This window comes from Rhinopithecus bieti, unplaced genomic scaffold, assembly GCF_001698545.2.
Source record: "Rhinopithecus bieti isolate Rb0 unplaced genomic scaffold, ASM169854v2 scaffold_74573, whole genome shotgun sequence".
Classification (NCBI taxonomy): Eukaryota; Metazoa; Chordata; class Mammalia; order Primates; family Cercopithecidae; genus Rhinopithecus; species Rhinopithecus bieti.
In genome coordinates this window covers 567,649-586,972 of record NW_016828021.1, presented here as the reverse complement: position 1 = coordinate 586,972, position 19,324 = coordinate 567,649, and the positions used below count along the sequence as shown (strand labels likewise).

Genomic DNA, 19,324 nt, shown 5'->3' with positions numbered 1-19,324 from the left:
GACCTCGTGATCCGCCCGTCTCGGCCTCCCAAAGTGCTGGGATTACAGGCTTGAGCCACCGCGCCCGGCCACCACCATTACTTTTGCACCAACTTAATACATTAGAACTCATTTTTATACTCTATATTGTAGAATTTATGTTTAATGTTTCTAAGTTTTTTTAAATTTCTGAATGACATTGCAGATATTCAGTCTACCTTTCAGTTTACAAATTCACTCTGTAACTTTGTCTCATCTGCTTAATGCAACTAATGAGAGGTTTTTTCTTCAAAAAAATTAACTTATATTGGTATATAATAGGTCTATGTATTTATGTGGTACCTGAGAATGTCTAATAATTATATCAGGGTAAATGGGGTATCCATCACCTAAAGAATTCATCATATACACAACAGAATACTATTCAGCCATATAAAAGAATGAGATCTTGTCATTTGCAGCTACGTAGATAGAACTGAAGGACATTATGTTAAGTGAAGTAAACCAGGCAAACTATGTGTGTTCTTACTTATTTGTGGGAGCTAAAAATTAAAATAATTGAACTCCCGGAGATAGTTGAATGATGGTTATCAAAGGCTGGGAAGGATAGTGGGTGAGGTGGGAAATGCTGACAGTTAATGGATACAAAAATACAGTTGGATAGAATGTGTAGGATTTAATGTTTGATAGTACAACAAGGTAGCTAAAGCCAGCAATACTTTATTTTACATTTCAAAATAACTAAAAGGGTCCAATTAGAATGTTCATAACTAACGAGTTTTTAACTGCAATAACACATTTTTAGTTCCTGGAGTATCCATTTATTTCCTTATCAACAATGACTGGTAATTTTTAAGTATTATCTGATATGGTTTGGCTGTGTTCCCACCCAAATCTCATCTTGAATTGTACTTCCCATAATCCCTACATGTCGTGGGAGGGAGCCAGTGAGAGGTAATTGAGTCGTGGCAGCGGTTTCCCCATTGCTATTCTCACGATAGTGAGTTCTCACGAGATCTGATGGTTATAATGGGACTTTCCCCCACCTTTGCTCTGTACTTCTTGCTGCCGCCATGTGAAGAAGGGTGTGTTTGCTTCCCCTTCTGCCATGATTATAAGTTTCCTGAGGCCTCCCCAGTGCTGCAGAATGGTGAGTTAATGAAACCTCTTTTCTTTATAAATTACCAGTCTTGCGTATGTCTTTATTAGCAGTATGAGAACAGTCTATTACAGTATATCTTATTCTTTTCTTGTATATTTAATTCTCATTTTACTTTGAATAATTTATGAATGTTTTATTTCTTAAACCCAAAATTTATCTGAAATTCAGTTCATGGCGGCCAAATTTTCTGTGTGGTGTTTCTGCTGAATCCTGTTCATTACACTTGTTTTCTTGAGTTTTGTATTTTGGGATTGAGTTTAAATTTTTCAGGGCTTTGTCCTTAGTAATCCTATAACTCCAGAGTCAATCTAGAGAGGGGTTACACTTTATTTCAAAAGATACCAACTTGGAACCATTTTTTCTATTTTAATTTCTTAATTTGGGTGTTATATCCAATAGTCAGTGTAAATTCAAAAGCCGTAATCTAATTCAGCAAGGTTGTAGCTTATGCATTCTCAAGAATTATCATTGTTTTTTGGAAAAAGAGAAAATACAAATTTTCTTGTCATCCCTTTTTGCTGACTAGTGAGTTTTTCTCCAGGATCTGCTTCACTGAGATTTTGGCATTCTCAGGTTTTGTGTGGTGGGCCTAGGGGCATGAGGGAGTTCCTATTTTTGTGCAGGTCTATTACTTGATTTCTAATTCTGTTTGGCCTTCAATCCAAACTTCTGCATTATAAAGATTAGTAAATACTCTCTGAATACTATAGCTCACCATCAGCTTACACCCCAAATTTCAGTTATCTCTTTTTGTCTTGATACCCAAAAGCTCCTATTTTATTGGATGTTCAGATACATAACTTAAAAGGTGTGTATTATGTTTTATTTAGCATTTCTAGATGTTTGAAACTGGAAAATTTTCAGGCTCCCATGTTGCCTCATCCTAGAAAATATAATCCTTAGAGATTATTGTTTCTCTTTCCTATTATGTAATGTGATAATTACTGAATGTTAAGTATCTTAGATAAATTATCTCATATCAGAAAACTTATGTTATTATAAACATTTGGGGTATAGTTAATATTTTAGAAATGTTTTCAGATACAAAAAGCCATGTTTTAACATATCTCAGAATAGACATTATAATCTTGAAAAAAAAAAACGCTTGATTTTTATTGAAGGGTTTTGTGATGAATGAAATTTCTAGGTGCTCTTGTAGCATTTTACATTTACATTTTAGCATTATGCTTCATCAGTGAACACGAAGACGTTTTTATAACATGTAAAAGCATATTATTTATACCAAGTATAGAATATTGAAAAGCTTCAAAAGATTATATCAAGATTAATATTAATAATGCAAACAATAACAGTCACCATGAGAACAAAGAAAAGAAGAAGCAGGAGGAAGAAGGGCAGTCACAGGTTCCTGTTTTAGGCCAAGCACACTTCTAAGCATCAAAGCTAAAAAAAAAAAAAGGCAGAAAAATGTTAAGGTGACAAAGGGAAGAGCCCACGTTACCCAAAGCATTTCTTGCCTCACCAATTTCAAAGCAACTCCTGAGACAGAGCCTCACACTCTGGCTTTGTTATTGATTTGAAGTTAATATCAAATTAACAGAATACTAAAATATATTGTCATATATATAGAGGTATCCTGAAGCCAAAGAAAATTGTGCTTGATTTCCTACTATTTGGATTTTCCCTACCATCTTAATGCAGATAATTGTGAGTCTAGTTTATGTTCATATTTTACTTGTCCACATGCAATCATACTGACTTATATCATATATCTCTCAAATACAAAATATTTTTAAACGTGAGAAACTTTCATGCTATTCCATCAAAGCTGTCTAATTCAGACAAACGCTCAATGACAATAGCAGAACTGACTGAGCAGCTGCTGGGTGTCAGTCACTGTACTAGGGGCTTTTAATACAGTGTTTTATTTAACAGTTTACAAAAACCATAAGAACTGGGTATTATTAATTCCTTCCTTACAAATGAAAAAAACTGGAATTAAGACAGGATGAATGAGTTAGTCAAGGTCACACAAATACATCTTAAACCAGTTCTGGCTATTCTGCAGCCCAAGCTTCCAACCACCAACATTGTATTTTTCAAAATATTGTATAATTTCATAGTAATTAACCAAATGTTTACACTTATAAGAAAAAAGTCAGTAAGACAATATTATTTTATGTTATGACTGTATTTGCCTATGTTTTAGATATACTAGCAGTTTGTGGATATAAGGAATTAAAGTTATCGGATGAAAAAATTATTTATTTTATATTTTGCATTTTCTGTATTTATCAAAACACAACTGGGTCATGAAAAAAGACTATGTAAATAAATACATGAAAGTGTCAAACTATTCAGTTCGATTCTTCTGTACTTCCTTTTGTCGTGGCCCCTAGGCAACGATGGCTTTTTAAATCATTTTGTATAATTTGATTTGCAAACTGCTCAGCATCCCAGTTTGTCAAAATACTAGTCTGCTTGTCTAAGTTCTTTTCATTTTTATGTTCTTGTAAATATCTTTATGCTTATTAAAAGATACTCAAACATATCACTATCTTTTAATGTTAAGTCAACTTTAGTATAAGCATATTTTACATATAATGAGTATTATGTAAGGTGAAAAACCCACAAATAATATTAAAAAATAGTTGATACAACTAACACAATATAGTTATAATAAATATCCATGTATTAAAATAACATTCTAAACCTTAAATATTTTGAAATATTCTAGCTAAAGTATAGATAATTTAAAATAATATAGCTACTCTAAATGGTCCAATAAATTATACCAAATTAATTTTTATTAAATAAAGTCAATTAATCTAATAAATGTCATTTTTTAAATAAATATTTTCTTATTTATATATGGCATAATAATTTGTAAATCACTACAAACGTATTTTGAATTTGGAAAACCAGATCATTTAGAGGGAAAAAAAGATCCTGGGCATTTTCAAAATACCTGAGTTTATTTCATTAGATAAATAAAAGGCTCTTGAACAGGAGCATAACAGAATCAGATTAATATTTTTGATAGAGACACCTCAAACGTCAAGACAGAAACAAATTAGAAGTGGGTAATAGAAAGGCTGTGGTAGTCTGGGCTCAGGTGGGCATAAAGAGAAAGCAGGCTATTCAACAGGTAGAATTAATATGACATGATGATGCATTTTGCAGAGTGAGGATGGAAGTGCCAGGATCAACTCTTGATTGATTAATGTGCACAAATTTATTGATAAAGAAATTGAAGCTAAGACTTTTTGAGTGACCAGTGATATAAAGACAATGGCAGCTTACCAGCAGTATCTTGAGTTTTGAACATGAGTGAAACATTAAAATGAAGGAATCAAAATAAGCTTTGGATCCATTAGTGTTGAGTTCAGAGGACAGAGCTGAGATGGAGATATGATTAGAGACATCCTCCCATAGTTGGTAGTTGAAGCAATGGCTTTGGATGAGGTCTTTATTATGGAGACTCTACCAAGAAAACAGAAGTAGCCTAGAAACAACTTTAGGAACTTGCTCACTTACAGACGACGTAAGAGACAAGAAGTCAGTACAGGAGGTTGAAATGTGAAAAGTCAGAGAAAAGCCCCGGATAATGTAGTACGTTGTTAGCCAAAGAAAGATAAATTATCAAGAAGAGAGTGGCGCCTTCTCAAACTTTTTAATACTGCCATTTTATCTACTCATGTGAATGAGCAGTAATATTGTTTTTAATCCTATTATATTGCTATTTCTGTGGTTTATCTTCCTAATGAGATTATAGCATTCCTGAGGACAAAAGCAATATGTTTTAGGTGCTTAATAAATATTAAAAGGATTGAAATTACCAACACTATTTTTATCCTAGAAAAAAAGTGATACTTAATATTACATCTTTACTTCCTTGAGGTCTTGGTGTCAGTTCTCTTATCAGAAAGGTCTCTGACCAGCAGTTTAATGCCATTCCTCTCTCCTGGCTCTGTATCTGCCTTACTCAATACATTTTTTTTCCATAAAAATTAACGTATTCATTTAACTGATCTTTCACCTAACAAATATAGAGAGGTCCATAAGTCTGGAAACCAATGTATATTATATTTTAAAGAAGATATTTTTGTCACTATTTTCAGACTTAATAAATACCTTATATCTTGATCTTCTCTCCTTTATCATATGGATTGTTTTAAGTAAGTAAGGTGGTGACTTTTAAGGTATGTGAATTTTGTATCAACAAATATTTCTAAAAAGATACATAGTGCTGTAATAAACATACATGGGCATGTGTCTTTATAGTAGGAGCAGAAACCCAAACACCACACATTCTCACTCATAAGTGGGAGTTGAACAATGAGAACACATGGACACAGGGAGGAGAACACCACACACCGTGGCCTGTCAGGGGGTAGCAGGAAAGGGAGGGAAGAGCATTAGGACAAATACCTAATTCATATGGGGCTTTAAACCTAGATGACGGATTGATGGGTGCAGCAAACCACCATGGCACATGTATACCTATATAACAAACCTGCATGTTCTGCACATGTATCCCAGAACTTAAAGTAAAAAAATAAAAATCATTTATGAATCGCTGTTTCATAAAATGAATATACTAGAAAAGGAAAATAACATATTCAGAAGTGCATACACACACACACGCACACCCCATACACATATGTAACTAAATAAACCAATGCAGATAATTATAAATTGTGACAAATTCTGTAAGAAGAAATTAGTAGTTGAAGATCTAAAATGAAAAAAATTTATAGAATAATTTTAAATTGATTGGACTGGGAGGGCCTCTTGGAAGGTGACATTTGAACTGACCTGAATCATAAAAATAACTCAACCATAAAAAGTGCAAGGGAGAAAAATAGGCAGACAGGGTTTGGTTTTCCTGTGATGCATAGACAAGAGTATGGCTGAAACATGGTGACCAAGGAGAGACATCTTAAGTATTCACTCCGAAAACTAGCAAAGTAGCCACACAATAACATGGCAGAACTATTGCTAAATATGATAAATTTCCTTGAAGAGTAAAGTATACATTACAGAAAAAGTAAAACTCATGTATAATTTTTATGCATATTTAATGGTTTAATTAATATTGTTTTAATTTGTAAATTTCAGAAGGGTGACTATCTAAGTGGGTGAATGTATCCTACAATTTTTAGGGTTAGGGATCTCTCTATGCCTAAATCTGCCTAAAAAGAGATACGAATTTACCTTGCAGTAAGAGTGAGGAGTCAGAATGTTCGGTCTTTGAAAGCCACAAAAGTCATCCTGGTTTGATCATATAGCATACATATATGAGAATCAAGTGTCAAATGCTACTGACAGATCTAGTAAGAGAAAGACTGAAAAATGTTCTTTTGTGGCCTGAAAATTTTAACTGACATTAGGAATAGCAATTTTATCAATAATCCATAGACATTGAATGCATAATAATGTTGAATAAAATATCTAAATTAGAGCTCTTGGATGACAGAATTTTTAGTGTTAAGTGTCATTTCAGTTGGAACATAACATTTTATACAATAGTTTTTATTTTGAAACAATTTAAAACTTACCAAAAAAATTGCAAGAAGGATAAAAGGCCACTAGTGTACCCTTCACCCAGAGACCTCCTTCAACTTTTGTTACTTGTTTGATAATGTCCTTGTATTAGTCTGTTTTCACACTGCTGATAAATACATATTCATGATTAAGCAATTTACAAAAGAAAGAGGTTTAATGGACTTACAGTTCCACGTGGCTGGGGAAGCCTCACAATCATGGTGCAAGGCAAGGAGGAGCAAGTTACATCTTACATGGATGGCAGCAGGCAAAGGGAGAGAACTTGTGCAGGGAAACTCCCATTTTTAAAACCATCAGATCTCATGAGATTTATTCACTATCACGAGAACAGCCCGAGAAAGACTCACACTCAAGATTCAATTACCTCCAACCAGATTCCTCCCATGACATGTGGGAATTGTAGGAGTTACAATTCAAAATGAGAGTTGGATGGGGACACAGCAAAACCATATCATTCCTCCTCTGGCCCCTTCCAAATCTCATGACCTCACATTTCAAAACCAATCATGCCTTCCCAACTGTCCCCCAAAGTCTTAACTTTCTGCATTAACTCAAAAGTCCATAGTCAGACATCTCTTCTGAGACAAGGCAAGTCCTTTCAGCTTATGAGCCTGTAAAATCAAAAGCAAGTTTGTTACTTCCTAGACCCAATGAGTGTACAGGCATTGGGTTACTAGAGCTGTTCCAAATGAGAGAAACTGGTCAAAACAAAGGGGCTAAAGTCCCCATGCAAGTCCAAAATCCAGCAAGGCTGTCAAATCTTAAAGCTCAAAAATGTTTCCTTTGGCTTCATGTCTCATATCCAGGTCATGCAGATGCAAGAGGTGGGCTCCTGTGGCCTTGGGCAGCTCTGCCCCTGTGACTTTGCAAGGTGTAGCCCCATTCCTGGCCGCTTTCAAGAGCTGGTGTTGAGTCTGTGGCGTTTCCATGCACACAGTATAAGCTGTAGGTGGATCTACCATTCCGGGGACTGGAGGACGGTGTCCCTCCTCTCACAGCTCCACTAGGCAGTGCCCCAGTAGAGACTCAGTGTGGGGCCTCTGACCCCACATTTCCCTTCTGCACTGCCCTAGCAGAGGTTCTTTATGAGGGTCCCACCTCTGTAGCAAACTTCTGCCTGGGCATCCATGCATTTCCATACATCCTCTGAAATCTAGGTGGAGATTCCCAAACCTCAATTATTGACTCATGTACACCCACAGGCTCAATACCACATGGAAGCTGCCAAGACTTGGGGCTTCTGTTCTCTAAAGTAACAGTCCAAGCTGTATCTTGCCCCCTTTTAGTCACAGCTGAAGAGGCTGGGACACAGGGCACCGAGTCCCCTAGACTGCACATAGCATAGGGACCCAGAGCCTGAACCATGAAATGATTTTTTCCTCCCTAAACCTCCAGACCTGTGATGGGAGGGGCTGCCGCAAAGTTCTCCGACATGCCCTGGAGACATTTTCCCCATTGTCTTGATGATTAACATTTGGATCCTCATTACTTATACAGATTTCTGTAGCAGGCTTGAGTGTCTCCTAAGAAAATGGGATTTTCTTTTCTATCACATTGTCAGGTTGTAAATTTTCCAAACTTTTGTGCTCTGTTTCCATTTAAAAACCGAATGCCTTTAACAGCACGCAATCACCCCTCGAATGCTTTTCTGCTTAGAAATTGCTTCTGCCAGATACCCTAAATCATCTATCTGAAGTTCAAAGTTTCACAAATCTCTAGGGCAGGGGCAAAATGCCACCAGTCTCTTTGCTAAAACATAACAACAGTCACCTTTGCTCCAGTTCCCAACGAGTCCCTCATCTCCATCTGAGACTACCTCAGCCTGGATTTCATTGTCCATATTATTATCAGCATTTTGGTCAAGTCATTCAACAAGTCTCTAGGGAGTTCCAAACTTTCCCACATTTTCCTGTCTTCTTCTGAGCCCTCCAATCTGTTCCAACCTCTGCCTGTCACCAGTTCCAAACTTGCTTCCACATTTTCAGGATTCTTTTCAGCAGCACCTCACTCTGCTTGTACCAATGTACTGTATTAGTCTGTTTTCATGCTGCTGATAAAAACATACCTGAGACTGGGCAATTTACACAAGAAAGAGGTTTAATGTACTTGCAGTGCCTTGTGGCTGGGGAAGTCTCACAAGCATGGTGGAAGGCAAGAAGGAGCAAGTCACATCTTACATGGATGGTGGCAGGCAAGAGAGAGAATTTGCGCAGGGAGACTCCCATTTTTAAAACCATCAGATCTTGTGAGACTTATTCACCATCATGAGAATAGCACAGGAAAGACCCACCCCCATGACTCAATTACCTCCCACTGGGTTTGTCCCATGACACATGGAAATTGTGGGAGTTACAGTTCAAGGTGAGAGTTGTGTGGGGACACAGCCAAACCATATCAGTCCTTTACAACAAAAGGACCCACTCTGGGATCACATGTCACACACTTTTTCTGACTCTCCAGTCTCTGACAATCATAAACATCTCTCACTTTAGTCATTTCTTCACTTTCACAACTTTCTCATTCTTGAATATTCTATCCCCGTCATTTGTCAGTTGTCCTGAAATTGGATTGGTTTGATGTTTCTTTGATATTATACCCAACCTTGTATTTTTGACAGATGTCTTACACACCATGCTTTCTTCTTCTCATTGAATCTCATCAGGTGGCCCCCAGTGTCAACTGGTCCTGTTACTCATGGTGATAACATTGATCACTTGATTATAAAGGGATCTTCCTGGTTTCTCCAATGTAAAGTGACTACTCTCCCCCTTGAAATTAGTAAACATATGTTTGTAATATTGGGGTACACAGTAGGTGGATATATTTATGAAGTACATAAGAGGTTTTGATATAAGCATTCAATCATGGGGACTGGGGTATCCATCTCAAGCATTTATCCTTTGAGTTACAAACAATCCAATTACATTATTTATTTTAAAATATACAATTATTATTGACTGTATTTACCCTATTGTGCTATCATATAGTAGGCCTCATTCATTATATGGGGGTGGTTTATGAGGTTTTTTTAAAAAAAACATATTTTTAAGGAGATAGTTTGAGGCTATGTTCTGCTTCCAACTTTCACCCACTTATTTGAGCACCTATTGATATGCCTTGCCTTAATTAATTATTAATATGATGGTTTCCAAATGGTGACTTTCTTCTTCCTACATTCCTGTTACATCTATTACTTAGCATAGTGCTATTGGAGGAGCTTTCGATTTTCCCTATGTATTGATTCATTTTTAGACAGGCAGACCCTTGGATTCCTATTTTATTCAGTAGGATATGATCTATAGCTTCCTTTTTTTTCCTCCTCCCTTTTTTATTTTGATATTCAAAGTCTCTTTTTGATACTCAAATTATTTATTTTGTACACAAATTGTCCTTAATTTGGGGAGCAGAAGCCATTTCAGGCTGGCTCCTGTGTCATTCTGACATGGCCCCATCATTGTTTGGGCAGTTCTTTACTTACTGGTGCAGCAAAATGTTCCAGACTCTTATTGTACTTTCCATAACACAGTTTAGAATCAGTCATTTCTCCAAGGAGTCTTGGTTTTGCCTAGCATAGAAACCAGGATCTGGGAAACAGGACTATTCATTGCTTTGAGAGGGACCCTGTTCATAGGCTGTCCCCAGTGGATGATAGGAACCATCTGTATATTGACCAAATATACAATTTCATTCATATTTATTTCTGTATCTATCTACATATAGTGAAAACCACAAATTTATACTAATTGATTAAATCCTAATGCAAATCCACCGGGTTCATTCTGCCTTTTTTTTTTTTTTTTTTTTTTTCTTTTTTGAGACAATCTCCTCTGTCACCCAGGCTGGAGTGCAATGGCACGATCTTGGCTCACTGCAACCTCCACCTCCCAAGTTCAAGCATTTCTCCTGCCTCAGTCTCCCGAGTAGCTGGGATTACAGGTGCACGCCACCACATCCAGCTAATTTTTTGTGTCTGTAGTAGAGATGGAGTTTCACCATGTTGGCCAGGCTGGTCTCAAACTCCTAGCCTTCTGACCCGCCTGCCTCAGCCTCCCAAAGTGCTGGGATTACAGGCATGAACATTCTGTCTTTCTTATGTTTCATATATGTACCCTCTTTCTTTGACATTGAGAATTTGGCTCTCAGTATCCTCCATGTATTTATTTATTTGCTCAATCATCCTGTACTATAACCAATCTCCCAGCCATGTGGGGTGGAGATCCTGTGTGGATGTCCTCTGTGCACAGGTCCTGGACACCACTAGACCCTCTTCCACTGAACCACTCTATCTTCCTGCCTGCTTGGACCCTTGTTTTTTTGAGGCTGTTTTCCTGCCCCTGCTCAATGGGTTTTTGACTAAGTTATTCAGGAAGGTTGAGTAAACAGTAGAGATTAGGAGACATTTTGTGCAATCTGCCAAGATCAAATTGAAAGGAAGACAGTAGGTGGTTTTAAACATCCTTAAAGCATTCCACCAGCCTCCCTTGGACCTCCCAACCTTCCCAACTTTAAAATAAGCAGAGAGAAGCTTTATATGCACTTGGTTTTAAACATGTAAATTTTCAACCTTGTTGTCTACTGTTTGCTTTTCCATATCATCAGATGAACATTATAACTTATAACAATTTAGGTTGCCATTTTAATGTCAAAACAAATATCAGCAAATTTTTCACTGATGTATTTCTGAATCAAAATTTTAAAACCTTGAAAATGCATGTGTTTTCTTTGTCAGCAAGAATAGCAATGTACTGAGTGGAGTTCAAATCAAGTATGAAGTTTTTATATGCAAGTCTTGAAACAGAAATTTCAGACATGCCAGTAAAGTGATATAATTACAATGTTCCTGTAAAGAAGGAAGGTTTCCAGTGCAGAGAAAGTAAGATGCAATTGAGACTGACAAGATTATAATTCACTGTGGGTGTTGTAACACACTGTCAGATTGTAGAAACCAGTTACAATAACCCATGTATAGACATTGTATTTTTTATTCCAAATTCATAGAAATTTAAAGATATAACAAAACATGCAAAAAATTTACCTTTATTCTATATTATCTTTTTACTAACTTGACACTTTTTTGTTACGTTCACTTTAGTACCATTTTACAGCTATTCATTTTTGACCCTCAAAATGCCAGCTGCAAATTTATGTTGCCAGAAAATCCCACTATTAATCTTCTAAGTATGTTAAATCCTGAGCTTTGCAGTAGTCACTGAAGGTATCACAGACACAAACACACTAGTATTTTTACTGAAATTTTATTTGTTCATAAAGGGAACAAACACAGAAAATAAATAATAGGTCCTCCTCTGTTTCCAAGGGAGTTAAAGCCAGCAGGAGGTTCAGTATCAGAGATCCAACATCTTTAACTCATTGTTGACTAAGGGAACTGTCGATATTCCACCAGTTACAGAACGTTTTGCAGGTGTGAGCAATCTTCAGGTTCTAATTATTCAAGCTGATTTGAGAAAATAATAGCAGGATGTGTTTGTTACACTTTGTATTAGTTATATATTGCTGCATAGTGCATTGCCTCAACACTCAGTGGCTCGATGTAGTACTAATTTATTATCTCTTCTTTTCCATAAGAGGCCAGTAATTTAGGAGCTGCTTGGCTGGGCAGTTCTGACCTGATATTTCTTGTGAGACTTCAGATACATGTTTCCTAGAGCCACAATCAGCTGATGGCTTTCTAGGATTAGAGGCTCCACTTCAAGATGTCACACTCACATGGCTAGCAAGCTGCTGTTGGCACTTGGTAACAGGCTTTAGTTCTCCTCGTAGGTGCTTCTCCATCTCAGTACTTGAGGGTTTCCATGGCTTTTAGGCTGGCTTCCCTGGAGTAAAGGATCAAAAGACCAAGGTGCAGCCTCTAATGCCTTTATACTTAACCTTGGAAATCATATCACCTTGTTACTACCGTAACATTCCATGTGTCACACGGAGCAGCACTGATTGTGTGGGAGGGAACTATACAGGCCATAAATATTAGGAGGTATTTAAAATAACATAATGTGAAGACTTATGGCCATCTTGGAGACTGATTGCCAAGATGTTCACCCTATTGCCCACAGAAATTCGTATCTTCTTCCACAAACGAAGTACACCCAACTTCTTCTGAAAGCCATCCAAAGTCTCATTCCACTAGGCCATCTGCTCAAACTCCAGGACCTCATTGTCTAAGTCTAGTCAATCCAAAATGAATCTCAGAGAGTTCCAAGAGAAAATGAAGCTGTTTAGGTATAGTCACTCAAGTATCACTTCCCAAGTACAGTTGTCAATCTTAAGACCTATGAGCAAGTTTTGTGCCACCCTCACCCTACATATACAATGGTAGATTATGCACAGAGAAACCAAATTAGACTCTCTGGTTCAAAAATGGAGAAAATGAGAGAGACAAAGAAGTCAGTGTTCCATAGCAGTTTTGCAATCCAGTCAGGCACATGTTGGTCATTCTTGATTAGGACTCAGTCATGCTGTTTTCTCGAAATGATTCTCCATAGCTCTTGGCTCTGTCCTCTGTGTTAGTTCTGCCACTCTACGTCATCCTTTTTTATATATATAGAAGGTTGTCTGTGTTTACAGCTGCATAGCCTCTTGACCATAAAGTTTGGAGGTCGAAGGCCTTTTTCTATTTTGTCCCACCTCTGTTCCTTTCAGTACAAGCTGGTGGTGTTACCTCCAATATAGTTATCTTAAAAATGAATGCACTTTGGGAGGCCGAGGTGGGCGGATCATGAGGTCAGGAGATCGAGACCATCCTGGCTAACACAGTGAAACGCTGTCTCTACTAAAAATAGAAAAAATTAGCAGGCGTGGTGGCGGACGTCTGTAGTCCCAGCTACTCGGGAGGCTGAGGCAGGAGAATGGCGTGAACCCGGGAGGCGGAGCTTGCGGTGAGCCGAGATCGCGCCACTGCACTCCAGCCTGGGCAACAGAGCGAGACTCTGTCTCAAAAAAAAAAAAAAAAAAGAATGGACTTTATATGAATTTTATTCAGGTTTACTCCACTTCATAAAAGGCACATCCACAATTATATAAAGATAAGCTCACCCTGACCCCTTGAGCTTCTATATTCTATAGATCTACAGAAGGAAAAGGCTCTTAGATCATTAAATCCCTATTGTTTAACTGAAAAGACTTGTAAAGCATAAATTAAACTGTTTAGTGGGTCTTCTGTCTCATGGAGTGTCCCTCTGAGGAATACCTAATAATTTTCTCAGGTCTTTATGTAGATTTTGTAATCACACTTCCTTGTCATCTTTAGATTGTGTTTCCTGGAATTTGATCTTTGCTTGGCAATGTGATTTCTTAATGTTTGCATTGTTCACCATCTGGAGAGACTGGAATTGAAAGAGCATTTTACTTTAAAATTCAGTATTGCCTGGCTTCTTCATTCGTGATAGTTCTTCTTTAGCTTCTTCTCTCCCATTTTTTTTTTTCTTTTACTACAAACATAAGATGCCAGACGGTTCCTTCAATACTTTACCTGGAAATATCCTTAGCTAGATTATACAATTTTATTTAAGTATATCTTTTTATTTTCCATATTATCACAAGCAACAATGTTGCTAAACTTTCCACTGGAACATAGCGAAAATCTAATTTTCTCTCATTTCCGGTAACACTTTCCTCACCTTCCTTTAAGTCATTACAGCTCCTCAAGAGCCATCAAGTTTCTTTTAAGGCCTGTCCCACAACTTGCATATTCTGGTCCCTAAATCACTGCCACATTTTTAGGTTTCTATTATAATTCTCTGCCAATATCAAATTCTTTTTTTTTTTTTTTTTTTTGGCTCTAAAGTATTCTATTTTAGTTTGTTTTCAATTTTTATTTCCACAGATTTTAGGGGAAACAGGTGGTATTTGGCTACATGAGTAAGTTATTTAGTGGTGATTCATGAGATTTTCGTGCACCCATCACCTTAGCAGTATACAATGAACCCAATTTGTAGTCTTTTATGCTTCACCCCTCTCCCACTCTTCCACCCTGAGTCCACAAAGTCCACTGTATCATTTTTATGCCTTTGCATTCTCATTGCTTAGCTCCCACTTATGAGTGAGAATGTACGATGTTTGGTTTTCTATTCCTGAGTTACCTCACTTAGAATAATAGTCTCCAGTCCCATCTGGGTTGCTGTGAATGCCATTAATTCATTTAATTTTATGGCTGAGTAGTATTCCATTGCATGTATATATATTTAAAAACACATGTTTATAGCAGCACAATTCACAATTGCAAAAATATGGAACCAGCTCAAATGCTCATCAATCAACAAGTGGATAAACTATGGTATATATACAGTGGAGTACTACTCAGCCATAAAAAGGAGTGAATTAATGGCATTCACAGCAACCTGGATGGCATATCCAAACATCAAGTTCTTTATTTGATATCTATTGTTGCATAACATATCACCTTAGAATTAATTTCAAACCATGATGAATATTCATTACCTCTCCTGGGCCACTCCAGAAGACTGTGTATGACATGGTGACTGACTTTCCACAAATTAAGCCATCTCAGAGACCAAGTGCAGAGTTTTCTATTGTTCACAGAAGTCAGGCCTAACTGGTTATAGAAGGGGACAAAAAAAGGGTGTGAAATCAGGAGCCAAAGATTAATGATGTCCATCTTGGAATATTTAAAGATAATGTATGGAAAGAAAAAACTTAATGAATATGCAGTATTTTGTCCTGTAATTATCTTCTCCTAGAATATATCTCCTATTGGAAAATAAAAGGACCTAACAACTTCAAAATTACCGAGATCAAACAGAACATTTTTTTAAGTGACTGATGACGTCTTGTTTTACAATTTTAATTGTACCCAATTTGTAGTAATCGATGTTTATGCAACTGCTATGCTTCAGAGTAGCTTTTATTTTCACAGATACATCCGTTCATTTTGAAATCTTTCAAACAGAGTATGGATATGGTGAGACTCCCAGTTATTTAAAAAAAAAAAAACAAAACAGAAATGAGAGTCTTCTTAAGAGTGGTCAGTAAGTTACAACTGGGTGTTTTCTCTCTGCTAAGTTTACACATTACAGTCTATTCAATTTTACCTTGATTAAACAATTGAAAATCATGTGTGTGCATGCAACTGGTCTAAACAGATCATTTATCTAATAACAGCATTTTTCCAAAGGGACTAAGTCAATGCAAATGAAAAAAATGTGGTTGACTAGAAAATACACACACACACACACACACACACACACACACACACGAGCCATATATTAACATTAAAATAGAGTCTCATATGGATTTTTTTAGGTCAAGAAGTTCATTCAAATACAATCTTATTTTTATACAGTACTGTGTTAATAGAAAATAAAATATACCTTTGTGATTAATCCTTAAAGGAGATTCAAATGACAGTTATTGGACTTTAAATATTGTAATCCATTAACGAAGAGAGAAAGAAGTTTTCTGCTATACTAAAATACTATCCTTAGTATCCTTAGTCAACAAGAATAGGATTTTTTCTTTTTTTTTTTTTTAAAACTGAGTCTCGCTCTATTACACAGGCTGGAGTGCGGTGGCGCGATCTCAGCTCACTGCCAGCTCTGCCTCCTGGGTTCACGCCTTTCTCCTACCTCAGCCTCCCGAGTAGCTGGGACTACAGGCGCCCACCACCATGCCCAACTAATTTTTTGTATTTTTAGTAGAGACAGGGTGTCACCGTGTTAGCGAGGAGGGTCTCGATCTCCTGACCTCGTGATCCGCCCGCCTCAGCCTCCCAAGGTGCTGGGATTAGAGCCGTGAGCCACTGCACCAGGCTGAATATTTTTAAAATATCACTTAACAGTTGACATGGTTTGATAGTGTCCTCACCCCAATCTCATCTTGAATTGTAGTTCCCATAATCCCTATATGTCATGGGAGAGACCCTCTGGGAGATAATTCTATCATTTCATAATAGTGAGTGGGTTCTCACGAGATCTGATGGTTTTATAGAGTCTTTTCCCCACTTTGCCTGACACTTCTCCTTGCTGCTGCGCTGTGAAGAAGGACGTGCTTGCTTTCCCTTCTATCATGATTATAAATTTCCTGAGCCCTTCCAAGATTTTCTCAACTGTGAGTCAATTAAACCTCTTTTCTTTATAAATTAGCCAGTCTTGCCATGTCTTTGTTAACAACATGAGAACAGACTAATTTAATGGCGAATTTTTGTTTTATTGAAAATTCACTTTTATCCATTTAATGGAACATTTGGTTCCAACCCATTTTATATAAATTGTTTATTGTTACAGATATAATATTAGATGAAGTGAATGTGTCAATAACTTCAGATTTGCAAGCAGACGAATTAGTACAGTTTAAATTTGCCCAGTAGGCAGATTTGATGTGGTGAACCATATGAAAAGTAGAAACTCTGGGGACTTTCTTTAGACACTTAATGGGTTTGAAAAAATATCATTCTCTTATGGCCTACAAATTTTCCATCCATAATGCATGTTTCTACCCAATTATGCATGTTTCTCTTAAAAAGATACAATAGTAATTGATTGGTGGTGATCTGTTAAAGTTATTTAGCAATAAACTCTTAATGTCTGATTTCAAGGTTGGTGTATGCATTCTATTTCTTAACAGAATCAACAGTATTTACTGTGTGTGCGTGTATGTGTGTGTTTGTGTGTGTGTGTGTGTGTGTGTGTTCTTGTTACTTGCTCTTTTAGTTCCATCTGTTATTATCTACTAGTATTTATACCATATTATGATCTACTATTTATACCATATTAGATAGCTTGTAGATGTATGTTCAAAGCAGGGTGGCTGACCCTTATGCTTAAATTTATTTCCTTCTAATGTTCCCTTAGATTTTATAAATTTAAAAAACAGCATCTGTAATGCAAATATGTCTTTGTAATGAGTTACACACTGATCTGCTTTATTTCATAATAGTAAGTTTGGCTTATTTGACATCTGAATAACAGGCAATAGGGAATAAAGAAAATAGAAATAAGTGTCAAAGAAACAAGAAGACAGTTGGATAGCTGCGAAAGTTCTAAAGTTTTGTATCCTAATCTCTGAGGCCTGTCTCAGCAGAGACAGAATAACAGTGAGTCTTTGTCAGCAGAGGGACAGAAAGATGTGACAGTGAGAAAGATGATGTGAAAAGAGAAAATTTGAGTGACAGTAGACCCCAGAGGCAATCATTGACCTGGTAACCCATTACAATTCAACCCTGACTTCTTCCTCTGTAATAATCTCACTTTCTCAAAAAACTTCCTTTTTCTACACTGAATATAACATCAGCAAGGATCAAAGAAACAGTAGTTGGATGTGATGGCTGTGGCCAGGTAAAATACCCACAAGAAGTTTGGTGAAGCATACTGTACACCAGATTAACATTCCCATTTCTTCTGTTTCACAGGTTTTCTGAACCAGATGAATAACTCAAGTCACTCTGTTCTTCAGCCTTCATTCCAAGGATGCATGCAGCTCATTCAAGTGGACGATCAACTTGTAAATTTATACGAAGTGGCACAAAGGAAGCCGGGAAGTTTTGCAAATGTCAGCATTGACATGTGTGCGATCATAGACAGGTAAATGATGTTTTCATCCTACCTCACGTTATCCGTACTTTCCAAATCTATGTTTCTGTTGTGAGACCAGGGAAACATCCAAAAGGAAAAATAAATATTAAAGAAAAACAGGTAAAGCGGAAATTACCATTCAAAGTATGTATTGTATATTTGTGATATTAGCCGTGTTTATGTTTATGTTTTTATTTTATATATGTATATACATATAAAAACACACTGTGGTGTTGCATATATAACACACTGTGGTGTTGCATATATAACACACTGTGGTATTGCATTTGTTCAACAGGCTCCAATCAGAGAATCTTAGCCTTCAACGAGTAGTTTTGCAAGCAACAGCAGTGTGGTAGAGAAACTCACAGTTTATTTTTAGTTTTGCTTTCTGTGTCTACAAGCAGAAATGTGCCTTCTCTTTCTGTCTCAATCATGACTTGGCCTCAGCATGTCCTTCCAAAACCCACTTCTGAAAGAAAAGGAATATTACAAAAGTGTCAGTGGGCAACATGGGTATTTTGAAGCAGAATATTTAGAGTAACTGGTCCAGCTTTCAAAATACATATATTAAAATATGACAAAATCAAATCTTTATTGGTTTTGCAAATCTGGGTAGAAATTTTTAATAAAAAACTTTAATTGTATTCTCACACAGTGGAAAGATGCAACTTCTATGTGAAATATTATGATTATACAGCATACATGACCTTAACATACTTATAGATAGTGCCTCTCATTCCACTATGAACAAGTTTCATTTTGAGATGCTTGGTCTGTAAACGAACTATGTATGATTTGAAGTTAACCTAGTGAATTTATATGATTTTCTAAGATATATTTAAATCTTTTGAGGAAGAACTGTCTTATTCTAAAAGATCATTTTATTAATTTTGTGTTTAGGGAAGATAAAAGTTCTTTAAATTTTTTTAAAATTTTGAAATAAGATATTAATCCTATCTCAGTCTACCCACAACAAAATGTAGTCCGTAAGTGTTTAACAAATTTATTTTATTCAAGAAGAAATATTTTAAGAAGTCACTCAATAACGAATTTTACAAACATAAAAAATAATCTATTTTGAAGTAAGTTTGCTTTCATATAATCTGAA

The 19,324-nt window shown here is 36.5% G+C and overlaps 1 protein-coding gene across 1 annotated transcript in view; it reads left to right on the top strand.

The window, feature by feature from the left end:
• Positions 1-19,324, top strand: part of LOC108523542 (contactin-associated protein-like 2) — a 1,139,721-nt gene that overhangs the window by 596,183 nt on the left and 524,214 nt on the right. Inside the window, exon 9 of the mRNA XM_017864187.1 lies at positions 18,051-18,222. Coding sequence (XP_017719676.1) covers positions 18,051-18,222 — 172 coding nt within the window. The remainder of the gene's footprint in view (positions 1-18,050; positions 18,223-19,324) is intronic.